The sequence below is a fragment of the Portunus trituberculatus genome, chromosome 8 (assembly GCF_017591435.1).
Source record: "Portunus trituberculatus isolate SZX2019 chromosome 8, ASM1759143v1, whole genome shotgun sequence".
Taxonomy (NCBI): domain Eukaryota; kingdom Metazoa; phylum Arthropoda; class Malacostraca; order Decapoda; family Portunidae; genus Portunus; species Portunus trituberculatus.
This window is the reverse complement of record NC_059262.1, coordinates 1,040,001-1,053,604: the sequence shown is the minus strand read 5'-3', so window position 1 is coordinate 1,053,604 and position 13,604 is coordinate 1,040,001. Positions and strand designations below refer to the sequence as shown.

General features: G+C 40.7%; 1 protein-coding gene and 1 long non-coding RNA gene across 2 annotated transcripts in view; one reads left to right on the top strand and one right to left on the bottom strand.

Moving 5' to 3' along the window:
- Window positions 1-233: 233 nt before the first annotated feature.
- LOC123501092 lies at window positions 234-2,375 on the top strand. Its single transcript, XM_045249676.1, has 2 exons — window positions 234-1,883; window positions 2,234-2,375. The coding sequence occupies exon 1, from the start codon at window positions 247-249 to the stop codon at window positions 1,117-1,119; it is 873 nt and encodes a 290-aa protein (XP_045105611.1). The 5' UTR covers window positions 234-246; the 3' UTR covers window positions 1,120-1,883; window positions 2,234-2,375.
- Window positions 2,376-5,500: 3,125 nt separating this feature from the next.
- LOC123501093 overlaps window positions 5,501-13,604 on the bottom strand; it is an 8,657-nt gene continuing 553 nt past the window's right edge. Inside the window, exons 2-4 of the long non-coding RNA XR_006673555.1 lie at window positions 12,353-12,568; window positions 6,765-6,913; window positions 5,501-6,268 (exon numbers count right to left, since the gene is read on the bottom strand). This is a non-coding gene — a long non-coding RNA (uncharacterized LOC123501093). The remainder of the gene's footprint in view (window positions 6,269-6,764; window positions 6,914-12,352; window positions 12,569-13,604) is intronic.

Sequence of the window (13,604 nt, the reverse complement as noted above, 5' to 3'; positions counted from 1 at the left end):
AACATGGATGAGACAGGGGTAACAACAGTACAGAAACCCAATAAAGTTGTAGCACGCAAAGGCTTCAAACAAGTAGGTAAAATGACTTCAGGTGAAAGAGGAACTCTTGTAACAATTGCTGTTGCAGTCTCAGCAACTGGCAATGTAGTTCCGCCTTTTTTTATCTTCCCTAGAGTGCATTTCCGTGACCATTTCATTAACAGTGCTCCTCCTGGTAGTTCAGGAGCTGCCAATCCATCAGGATGGATGAAGGAGTCACATTTTTTGGAGTTTTTACAACATTTTGTAAAGCACACTAAATGTTCTAAGGAAAAGCCAGTTCTTTTGTTATTAGACAATCACGGCTCGCATTTGTCCATACAGGGCCTTGATTTTTGTAAGGTCAATGGCATCACTGTCCTTTCATTTCCACCACACTGCTCACACAGGCTGCAGCCACTTGATGTTAGTGTCTATGGACCTCTGAAAAAATTAGTCAATAGAGCATGTGACTCATGGATGACCACACACCCTGGATCTACTATGACCATCTATGACATTCCAAACGTAGTGTCCACCGCTTTCCCACTTGCTGTGACGCCACATAATATTTTGGCTGGGTTTAGGGCTGCTGGAATTTCACCCTTCAACAGAGACATATTCCAGGATTCTGATTTTTTGGGTGCTTACGTGACTGACAGACCAGAGGAAGATCAACAAGAAACGCAAGTGTTTCAGGCCAGCGAAATCAATGTTCAGCCTGCGACAAATTGCCTGGACGGCAATGACACACCAAGACCCTCTACTTCTGGACTCTGTGGGAAGAAAGCCCCAACTCCTGAAGAACTGAGACCATTGCCTAAAGCTGGTCCCAGGAAGGGAAGTGGAATGAACAGGAGGAAACGCTCTTCTGCCATTCTGACTGACACTCCAGTGAAAAAGGCACTAGAAAAGATATCAAAAGAAAAATGCACAAGACAAAAAGAACCTTATTTCCAGAAGCAAAGAAGAAGCAATCAAAGAAATCAAAACGTGTTCATGGTGACGAGGAAAGTTCAGATGAAGAGGACAGTCTCTGTTTGGTATGCATGGAACCTTTTTCCAAAAGCAAACCACAAGAAGTGTGGATACAGTGTATAATGTGCAAGTTGTGGGCCCACGAAGGCTGCACTGATAAAGATTTGTTTTATACATGCCCCAACTGTGACTCAGACGATGATTTAGATTAAGTTCACCTTAAGTGTTAAGTATTCTGTGCAATTATTACCTTGAAGTGCAGTTATATTCAATAGGATGTATGACACCTAGTCAGTTTTTTATTTTATTTTATAAAAGGTTACTTTCTTTACTAAGAAAAGATTTCTAAGTTTCTATGGAACTGAATATTCTTGAAATGAAACATTATGAATACGGTATATACTCTGTATCTAAATTTACTGTTACATATTTCTAATTTGCTAGAAATATTTGCTGTGCCAACTTACCCCATAGTGTGTGCCAACTTACCCCGTACATGGGGCATGTTGGCACAGGCAAAATGTTTTTTTCGAAAGAATGCTGTGCTTTTGTTTCGAAAGAAAATTATTTTTTTATTAAATGAAAAGTAAGAGGAAGATTTATATTTTTCACTGGAAATAAAAAATTACCAAAATACTTTGTTGTTTTTCTTCCATCACCAAAAATGTAAAAAGTGTGCCAACTAGCCCCGGTCTCCCCAGGGAGACCGGGGCAAGTTGGCAACAGGGGTAAGTTGGCACACTTGAAATAATTCAAATATTTACCGTTAGATCGGTTTGTAATTCATACCATAGGATCATCACTTGCTTCCGCAGTCACCAACAAGCTACCAAACCAAGAGGTTGCAGGGCTTGACTGGAGTGAGGAAAAAATTGATTTTGATGCTGGTAAGTAAATTTTCATTCGCTTATATTGTTTGCTCTAACATGCATGTGGTTATAGATGAGAAATATCCAATTTAGTCATAATTTAACTTAGTGTTTAATGATTGTTTACCCATATAACAGTCCATATTAGGCTTCTTAATATATACTAAAACTGTTTATTTATGATCATTGGTATGGATGGGGCAAGTTGGCTCAACAAAACGGGGCAAATTGGCACAGTGCCAACTTGCCCCACTTTACTATTTATATAATTTCCGTTTTCAGATTATATTTGGGTTAGGCTACATTATGTTTCTGATTAATTAATGTTGATATATTTACTTTCATGTACAATACTTTTGACTTTTCAGAAATGGTTCGAAGCTACAAACGGAAAACTGAGAGGGCCTCTATCCCTGCCGACGTTATATTGGGGGCTGCTAAACGTGTTAAGTGTGAACACAAGCCAATCAGAGGAGTTGCAAAGGATTTCGCCATACCATTTCGAACACTAGCACGTTATTGCAAGAAGATAACTCATGAGCAACTGAAGGGTGAAGATAAAGCAACGCTTAGAGTAGGCTATGCTGCACACAGGAAAGTCCTCTCAGATGATCAAGAAAAGGAACTTTCTACATATCTTAAACAAGCAGCAGATATTTATTACGGATTATCTGTGAAAGAGGTAAGAAAGTTAGCCTACCAGTTTGCTGAAGGTGCAAATAAAACTTTTCCTCCATCATGGAAAGAAAACAAGATGGCTGGTTCTGACTGGTTTTCTGGATTCTTAAAAAGGAACAAGGACCTTTCCATAAGGTCTCCAGAGGCCACTAGCCTCTCAAGAGCAACAAGTTTTAACAAAACAAATGTTGCATTATTTTTGATAACCTGCAGTCTGTCCTTAATCGGCATAATTTAGGTCCTAGTGACATTTGGAACATGGATGAGACAGGGTAACAACAGTACAGAAACCCAATAAAGTTGTAGCACGCAAAGGCTTCAAACAAGTAGGTAAAATGACTTCAGGTGAAAGAGGAACTCTTGTAACAATTGCTGTTGCAGTCTCAGCAACTGGCAATGTAGTTCCGCCTTTTTTTATCTTCCCTAGAGTGCATTTCCGTGACCATTTCATTAACAGTGCTCCTCCTGGTAGTTCAGGAGCTGCCAATCCATCAGGATGGATGAAGGAGTCACATTTTTTGGAGTTTTTACAACATTTTGTAAAGCACACTAAATGTTCTAAGGAAAAGCCAGTTCTTTTGTTATTAGACAATCACGGCTCGCATTTGTCCATACAGGGCCTTGATTTTGTAAGGTCAATGGCATCACTGTCCTTTCATTTCCACCACACTGCTCACACAGGCTGCAGCCACTTGATGTTAGTGTCTATGGACCTCTGAAAAAATTAGTCAATAGAGCATGTGACTCATGGATGACCACACACCCTGGATCTACTATGACCATCTATGACATTCCAAACGTAGTGTCCACCGCTTTCCCACTTGCTGTGACGCCACATAATATTTTGGCTGGGTTTAGGGCTGCTGGAATTTCACCCTTCAACAGAGACATATTCCAGGATTCTGATTTTTTGGGTGCTTACGTGACTGACAGACCAGAGGAAGATCAACAAGAAACGCAAGTGTTTCAGGCCAGCGAAATCAATGTTCAGCCTGCGACAAATTGCCTGGACGGCAATGACACACCAAGACCCTCTACTTCTGGACTCTGTGGGAAGAAAGCCCCAACTCCTGAAGAACTGAGACCATTGCCTAAAGCTGGTCCCAGGAAGGGAAGTGGAATGAACAGGAGGAAACGCTCTTCTGCCATTCTGACTGACACTCCAGTGAAAAAGGCACTAGAAAAGATATCAAAAGAAAAATGCACAAGACAAAAAGAACCTTATTTCCAGAAGCAAAGAAGAAGCAATCAAAGAAATCAAAACGTGTTCATGGTGACGAGGAAAGTTCAGATGAAGAGGACAGTCTCTGTTTGGTATGCATGGAACCTTTTTCCAAAAGCAAACCACAAGAAGTGTGGATACAGTGTATAATGTGCAAGTTGTGGGCCCACGAAGGCTGCACTGATAAAGATTTGTTTTATACATGCCCCAACTGTGACTCAGACGATGATTTAGATTAAGTTCACCTTAAGTGTTAAGTATTCTGTGCAATTATTACCTTGAAGTGCAGTTATATTCAATAGGATGTATGACACCTAGTCAGTTTTTTATTTTATTTTATAAAAGGTTACTTTCTTTACTAAGAAAAGATTTCTAAGTTTCTATGGAACTGAATATTCTTGAAATGAAACATTATGAATACGGTATATACTCTGTATCTAAATTTACTGTTACATATTTCTAATTTGCTAGAAATATTTGCTGTGCCAACTTACCCCATAGTGTGTGCCAACTTACCCCGTACATGGGGCATGTTGGCACAGGCAAAATGTTTTTTTCGAAAGAATGCTGTGCTTTTGTTTCGAAAGAAAATTATTTTTTTATTAAATGAAAAGTAAGAGGAAGATTTATATTTTTCACTGGAAATAAAAAATTACCAAAATACTTTGTTGTTTTTCTTCCATCACCAAAAATGTAAAAAGTGTGCCAACTAGCCCCGGTCTCCCCTACCTGCTGACAAGGAAAACAGTGATAACTGGAGTTGTCAGAGCTGGCAGAGGCCCACTGGAAGAATTGTTGGATCAACCACCGAGTAAGCAGCAGTCATGCTTTGCCAGAAAAGGAAATACGCTGCTAGTGAAATACCTAGATCTGACCACAAAATACGAGGCAAACATGGTTGGTTGAGAAGTGTAAGAAAGAAATACTTTGGGGACAAAGTGGAATTTTACAACAAACCACTTCATACTGACAAGTACAACAAGATGGGCAGCGTTGATTATGCAGATCGGATACTGGAGCCGTACGAGACCAACAGGAAGAGCCTTGCATGGTTTCTGAAGCTGGGGATCCACTTTATGTTCTGCTTTTTGTTGAACACTTTCATTACCTGCAAGGCTGTTGCTGACTACAAAAAGGATTTCATGAACTTCATTCTACAGACAGCAAAACATCAAAGGCCTTTCTGAAGTCCACAAAAGCAATAGCTAGAGAAGTGTTGCGTTTGTCCAGGTGGCTGTGGACGAATTCCAGGAAGCTGACAAGGTAGTGAGATGTGGAGGTGGATTTAATATTGCCAAATTGTTGTGTGTCAATAGAGTTACAAATTTTATTATAGGCCCAGTCGAACACAAAATCTTCACAGATAAGGCTGGGTATAGGGGTGATGGCGACTGGTCTTAGATCATTCAGTGACTAAGGATTAGAAATTTTGGGGAGGGGGGTGACGTAAGATGTCTTCCAGTCATCGGGGCAGGAATGTTGAGAAAGGGAGGCGTTGATGATGGAGCAAAGGGGTGTGGCAAGTTCTGGGGCAAATTCTCTGTAAATTTTGATGGGGAGGTCAGTGGGAGTGGTGGATCTGTTTAGTTTTAAATTTAAGAAGCTTCCTGTAAACATCAACCTCCTGGACAGGGGATGGAGGGGAGGAGGCAGGGAGGTAGGCTGGGAGAGTAGTAGAGATCGCAGCGAAGTGACCGTTAATCTCTTCGGCCGCGTTGTCAGGTGAAAGGTGTGAAACGCAGGGAAGAGAAGAGGCTTGTTTTTGTAAACCACACAAGACTTAATCTTGTCGTACCACTGTCTGTTGTTAGTAAGCTTGAGATGCGTGTGTTAGGGATGTGTGTGCGTGTGTGTAGGGGTGGGGTAGCGTTTGCCTAGCAGCACTACTTACTTATGTTGCGACATTCTTCTTTCAAAAGAAACTTTATAATATACCTATGAAACAGAAAATGCACATTTCAGAAATATGTGGCAATGATTCAGGAATCTAACGGTGTATACAGACTGACTGAGCAATTCCTCTTGGCGCAACAATAAGTTATATAGGAGACTATAAAGATTACATTTTACAGTTGGCACACGCGGGCTGACACCAAATAGAAGCCAGTGAGAAGTTTGAATTGTCCGGCTTAAAGAGATTAGTTAATTGCACTGATACAGGTCAAGCCCCTCATAAGCCAACATACTGTGGGATTGTGAGCTGAGCTGAGCTGAGCTGAGCTGAGCGAGAGAGAGAGAGAGAGAGAGAGAGAGAGAGAGAGAGAGAGAGAGAGCGCGCAGAAGGGCAGGGGTGGTCAGTGCTGTGTGGTGAGGATTAAGGGTCACTTCTGATTACCTCCATCTTTTTTAGCGACTTAATAAACACTAAAAACTACTTCACTGTTGTCTCTTTCTGGGGTGCCTGAGTGTCTTGCCAGTGTGGAGGGGTGAGGGTGGGGGACTGAGTAAGTGTCCTGGGGCCTGGAGGAGTGTCTTGTGAAGTTGGCATGCCCCTGGACATCACCTGGAACAATGGAGCACGAGTGTGTGGTGTGGATGGCTGGTGGTTACAAAGATGCTGTTACATTTTTAGTATTATTCTCTTGATAAAGATCTAAAAGGAAGTTCTAAGTAAAATCACAAAGTGGTAGTGTTATGAAGACATGGAACTTGTACTGTTGGTAGGATAATTAATGAAGCAGTAAAATTGATACTAAGTTACTAATCATCACTAGAGCATAAAAATTATGAAGCTTATAAATTCATGTTACTTGTAAAGGTTTACTTAAATTTCTATAATAATTTTCCTATCTAAACAGCTTTATGATAAAAAGGTTAAAATAATTACGTCATCAAAACTTAACTGACCTCTGTTGATAAAGCCAATATACTTTACAAAGTCCTGAAGATATAACATGAATGGTAGGTAGTACTGATAAACAACAAAGAAGAAACAAGAACCCATGTGCTCCATATAAAGGCACACTCACTGCGGGGAAAAACCTGATTTAGTGACTTACCTCATCAAACCACTACCTCCCCAAACCACCCAGTGTTGTGTGTTGAAGCCAGACTCCACTCCACAGCTGCTCACCTGTGTGGAAGTGACGGACACACAGTACACTAGGCAAACAGCCCTTGATGGCCCTGGAGGTGGAGCAGCAACCAACTGCAAAGTACAATACTGGATAAACGTCTATGGTGAGATGTGTAGCATTATGACCACTCTTCACACTCCCTTCATTATCACCGTCTACACTGCACATGCCTCACACCAAGTAACTACATAGTGTTAATGAATACAATCCCTTCATTGACCATTTCTTTCAAACACTTCTTCCATTAACAATACAAATATCCTCTATGGTGACCTCACAATAAAGCACCTTGTGTCACAGCCTCTGCTAACTCCTCATTAGCTACCAATCAATTCAATCAAACCTCATCCAATCAGACTTTGTGGTAATTCAACTTTTCTTCCACCACACTCCACTTCCCTCTCAGTGACCACCTCCGTCTTGATCAATACTCCTAACAATGTGGCAGAGACAATCTCTCACAGACTATACAACAAAGCAAATCAGTCAAAATTCCCACCCGGACGAATTCGTCCGGTAATTTATAACAGGACTCTATGGGCAATACACTGCATATATGATCTTGTTTCCCAAGCCGACGAATTCGTCTGGTATTTGTGCATCCCGCCACACGTGACTCCGCCCACTTTCTATTGTTTACAGCTCAGTATGCGCCTGACAATTGAGGGAGGTGGACGTGCCTGATTTTGCTGCAGGCAATATATGATCTTGTTTCCCAAGCCGACGAATTCGTCTGGTATTACCACCGTTTGATCTTTCACATGATTGACATGGTGATTGTCAACAGCTGGCTTCTCTATAGAAGGGATGCTCTCCACCTCAAGCTACCAAAGTCAGAGGTAATTCCTCTGGCATTTTTCAAAATAAAAGTAGCATTTTCCCTGATAAAGGGAGGCAAAGAATTAAATCGCAAAAGAGGAAGACCATCTCTTTCAGATGCTACTGATGCAGGACCCAAAGTGAAAAAAGCTGGTAGGCCTCAAGCATTGCCTGATCATCCTATCAGATATGACAGTGTTGGCCACTGGCCTGCTGTAGAGGAACAAAGAAGGATGTGTAAGAGGAAAGGATGCAGTGGAAAAACAAATATCACATGCTCTAAATGCAAAGTAAACCTTTGCCTGAATGGAAAGCAAAACTGTTTTGTACAATTTCATACTCGTTAGATAATGCCTGTATTAGGCGATAAAGGGAAATGGAACTTATTATTTTTTTTCATAATAAGAATATCCATTAATTTTTTCAGGGAATTTCTAGTTCAGTTCTAGTCAAAGAAGTGAAAATGTTATTTTTTTACAATGAATTTCTAGTTCAGTTCTAGTCAAGGAATTGAAAATGTTATTTTTTTACTATATCAGTATTTGATGCAAAATGACATCAAAACTGCTTTATATGTACATTGTAACCACTGTTTAACAAAAATAAACACTTAATCAAGTCAAAGACGACTTTACCTTGAATGTAGAAATACTTGTTTTCTTTTATTAAGAAATTACCCATTATTCACTGTGCCCATATGGACGAATTAGTCCTCTAATTCTGTATCATTTAATATATGTAATATGATGAAAAATTCAAAATGATTAGATATTATTGATGGAAACAAATGCAAAGAACAGCAACATTATTTTTTTCTCAAAAAAAGGAAAACTTGGGAAGTATAGGGTTAACTTAACATGGAATCTCTCTACCTACCCAGTAGTGTCAAATACGGATTTTAACTTTTTTTTTGACAAAATACTTGGCATTTGCTCCTACTTCCCTCTTTCCACTTACACACAGTAGTGATACTAATACTAATTGTAAAGCTTTCCTTGACAAATTACATGGCATCTTCTACTTCTGCTTCCCCAAAGTAACAAAAAAAAAAAAAAATCATAGCCAAAAGATTAGAGAACTCAGTGTCTAAACTTCAGTAAAGCACAGACACCACCCACATAAACGACTATGTAAACTGGACTCCATAACTTTTAACCAAAACAAACTGTGTAGAAATTGTAAGAATAAAGAATTTTGTAAAGCAAGTAAAAACAATACTACCCATAAAATTTTGCTTCAGACGAGACAAAAAGCTGGGAGTCATTAAAGAACCAGACAGCAAAAACAGCCAAAGCACACCACACCACACAACAATCTGCCAGTATAATGACTCTGCCTTCAACACCAAACAGGGAAGTTCCAATGCTTTCAATGCTCATCAGTTATGTCTCACAGGCTACTGCAAATCTTAACCCCTTCAATACCATGAAGCATTTCCATATTCACTCTGCTAACTAATTGGTGATTTTACACAGCTTCAGAAACTCGTGTGGATTAAAATAGTGTAGACTGTGACCATTTATCTTCTGATCTCCATAAACTTTTCCTGATGTCAATAAAGTTGTCCAGTCACACTGAAAACTCAAGGTGAAAAAGAGTCCCAGTACAGAAGGGGTTAACAAAAGGTACCTCACACTAACAGGGCCCACTTGTGCTTCCCCACCACTATGTAAAATTAGTGGTATTGCTGCAATGACAGATACAGTGATCAAAGAAAAAGAACTACAATACATATCTACTAGCAAAACCACTAACTTATTCAATGACTCAATTCAAGGAGGAGATTATCAACCCAAATCACTTCATTAAGATTGCCAGAATTTTCCCTATTCATAAATCTGGATGAAAAACCAGTATTTCTAATTATAGACCAATTTGTGTCCCATCAAAGCCTGCAATGCCAAACCTCAAAATGAAAAGCATTCTCAAACTTCTCTCATCTAAAGAAAAACAAAATGAATAATAAAAAATGGTTCCTATTATATTGTCTTCTTTGCCAATTATTATTATTATTTATGATTTGTACTATAACAGAAGAAAAAGAAAGATTAAAAGGGTGGGAGCTTAAAGGTGAGTATAGAGGAAAGGTACAAGGGACTCTCAGGGAAAGGTACAAGAATGGTACATTTCCTGAAATAGTACACCTTGGACAGATATGAAAGATATGCTGGTAGCAAAGGCAACTAAAATGTGTGGAAAAGTAATAGAAAACCAAGGTAGAGAAATGGTGGTGGAATGATGTGCAAACGACAATATAAGAAAAGTCAGCACTGCAACAAAGGAAAAAATAAGTGATATCACAAAATAAAGATAGAGACAGGCCAAGAGGAAGGCTAAGAGACCAGTAGCAATAGTGATGAGGAATGCATACAGAGATTGGCATGAGAAACTGGAAACAGTAGGAGACTAGTATATATAGAGTAATAATGGGAGGAAATAAAACGAGGAAAGAAGGTGAAATATCAATAATAAAGAATGAAAATGGAAGTATTCTTATGAAGAAGATTTGACAAGGCAAGAATATTTCTCAAACTTACTGAACACGGAAAATGAATACGTATGAGGAAGTGAGGGAAATGTTACCAGTGGAAGGACAAACACCACACAGTAGTATGAGGGAAGGAGAGGTACCAATCTGAAAGAGAGACAAACAAAGCAGGAGGGAAGTCTGAAGTAACAGTTGAATTGAGAGGCATTGGGAGACCTTGGTCATGAGTGGATCCATGCACTGCTACAAATTACCTGGAGTACCGAGGAAAGCACTCACGGAAGAGGAAGGAGGTACAGAGAAGGCAGTTAGACAAAGGCTGAAAGAAGCGTGGTATAAATGAAGAAGTTAGTGGAGTCATTCTAGATAGGAAAATGCAAAAAAAAAAAAAAAAAAAAAAATGTAAAAAGAAAAAAAAAAGATTGAGAGGACTTGAGGTTGTGAATTTGGGCGTGTTAGGGTTAATTAATGGTGCTATCTCTGACAAAAAAAAAAAAAAAAATAAAGAAAGAAAGAAAAATAAATAATAATAAAAAAGAAGGGGGGGGAATACTTGAGGTTGAAGGATGGAGTAGTGGTAGGGAGGAAGTGCCATCTTTGTCATGGTGGAAAAAAACAAGGTGGGGCTGAGGAACACTGGAAGGAGGTACGGAGAAGGGACTTAGACAAAAGATGAAGGAAGTATATGGTACAAATGAAGCTTGGTACAAATGAAGCCTGGTATAAATGAAGTTAGTGACGTCATTCTAGATACGAAAATACCATTAAAATTGAAAATGAATATACAAAAGTGCAAAAAGACCAGCACTTTTGTGTGGAGCAGAGACATGGTAAGTGAGGAAGAAGGAAAAGAAAATTGTGCAGAGAAAGGAGATGAGGATGGTGAGAGGGATAGTTGGTACTTCACTGTTGGAAAAGAAAGTGTAGATATGGGAAGAATGTATGGAGTGTGTGACATGAACGAGAAGACAAGAGAGGCAAGGCGGAGATATTTTAGACATGTGAAGAAGAGAGATGAGGAACCAGTAACGAAGGCAATGCTGATAACATTTTTTCCTTTATGTAAGAAGGGAAACTGGACAAAGGGAACAAAAATAAAACAAAAAAGAAAGGTCCACTGAATTGCCAGTTCCCTTACAGGTCCACAGACTCAATGTGGCTAGACAGAGAGCAACAAGGAAAGACGTGCTAAGTGTGACATGCATAAACTCAGACCACAAGAAGAGGACGCAAGGAATAGGAACAGATGGAAGAAGTTAACTCGAGCGGCTGACCTTAATACAGTGGGAATAAGGTCGTAGGAAGTAGTAGTAGTAGTAGTAGTAAAAAAAATATAACTATTGTCATTGTTTGGTAGTCTTCCTATTACATTGCAATATTATGTACACTGTGTAACATCCAGCACAAAAACCCTTGCTTAAAAAGGACTCTGTTCACTTATACAGAGAGAGAGAGAGAGAGAGAGAGAGAGAGAGAGAGAGAGAGAGAGAGAGAGAGAGAGAGAGAGAGAGAGAGAGAGAGAGAGAGAGAGAGAGAGAGAGAGAGAGAGAGAGAGAGAGAGAGAGAGAGAGAGAGAGAGAGAGAGAGAGAGAGAGAGAGAGAGAGAGAGAGAGAGAGAGAGAGAGAGAGAGAGAGAGAGAGAGAGAGAGAGAGAGAGAGAGAGAGAGAGAGAGAGAGAGAGAGAGAGAGAGAGAGAGAGAGAGAGAGAGAGAGAGAGAGAGAGAGAGAGAGAGAGAGAGAGAGAGAGAGAGAGAGAGAGAGAGAGAGAGAGAGAGAGAGAGAGAGAGAGAGAGAGAGAGAGAGAGAGAGAGAGAGAGAGAGAGAGAGAGAGAGAGAGAGAGAGAGAGAGAGAGAGAGAGAGAGAGAGAGAGAGAGAGAGAGAGAGAGAGAGAGAGAGAGAGAGAGAGAGAGAGAGAGAGAAAGAGGGGTAGGAGGTCTAATTAGCTAGTTTAACCCCTTCAGTACCAGGACGCGTTTCCATATTATTACTATTTCGCGATTTTGTACAGCTTCAGAAACTTGTGTGGGGGATTTAAATAGTAAAGACTGTGGCCATTAATCTCCTGTCCTCCAGTGACTCCTCCTAATGTAAATAAAATCACCTAATTATACACAAAACTCAAGGTAAAAATGCGTCCCAGTACTGAAGAGGTTAAGATCCACCAACACCTCAGACTCACACACCACCACCACCACCACCCACCTTCCTTCCTTCCTTCCTTCTCTCCTGCTCACCACTCTCCACCCTACACACCACGAGGCAACAGAAAACCGACTGCTGTGGCCTGTGTGTGTGTGCCTTCCATCATCTCACGCTGTGGGTCTTGTGGCTGTGCTGATTTGAGCCAGCCATCCAGCACACCCACCACCACCACCACCACTGTCGCCAGCTTGCCGCCACCACCTCCACCACGACTGTCTGTAAAAGGTGGAAGTTGTAATGATAACGTCACCACCATAAGAGAAATGAATAGGGGAAATAGTAGTGATGGTAGAAGAGGTGGATGAGATGTAATAGTAGTAGTAGTAGTAGTAGTAGTAGTAGTAGTAGTGACAATAATAAACTGAAGAAAAGAGGTGGGTGGAGGGGATACTAACACGTAGAGAAAAAAAAAAAAAAAAAAAAAAAGACGAAGTTGGGAATTTTGAGCTGTTGGGGTTAATTAATGGTGCTATTTCTGACACACAAAATGAATAAATAAATATGGACATTGGGGCTGGTTGTGGGGGGTGGGGAACATTGGGGCTGGTTGTGGGGAGTGGGGACATGGGGCTCGTCTATAGGGTTAATTAATGGTGCTGCCTCAAACACGGTGGTAAAAATGGGAGTTGAGGATTTGAGGGGACGAGTTAATGGTGATGTCTACGTAAATAAGAGAAGGGGGGATTGGATGAGTCGGGGGTGTAGGGGGTTAATGGTGAATAAGAGGAGGTTGGGGGTGGATGAGTGGGGTGGAAATAGAGGGTTAATGGTGAATAAAAGGAGGTTGGGGAGAAGGTGAGTGTGTGGGGGAGTAGAGGTTAATGGTGAATAAGAGGAGGGGTTGTGGAGGTGATGAGAGGGGAGGGGTTAATGGTGGTGCCTGTACGTGAGTAAGAAAAGGGTGTTGTGGGTGTGGATGAGTTTGAAGGGTGGGAAGGGGGTGTTGGGGGTGTGGGTGAGTGTGGGAGGCAGTGGTAAGGGGTTAATGGTGGTGCCTATACACGTAAATAAGATGACAGGGGTGGAGGTGATGAGTGTGTGGGGGTAGATGGTTAATGGATGGTACCCTACACGTGAACAAAATAAGGGGTGGGGGTGATGAGTGGGGGGGGAGAGAGAAGGTGGTTGGGGATGTGGATTAGTGAAGTGTGGGGGGGGGGAATGAGGATTCACAAAATAAGGTGAAAAATAACGAAAAAAAATTAATGATGCGATCTCTGACATGTAAACAACAGAGCTAATTTAAACACCA

What these genes read in the sequence shown, in the direction of transcription:
- LOC123501092 (XM_045249676.1), top strand. Translation starts at nt 247, where the DNA reads ATGAAGGAGTCACATTTTTTGGAGTTTTTACAACATTTTGTAAAGCAC.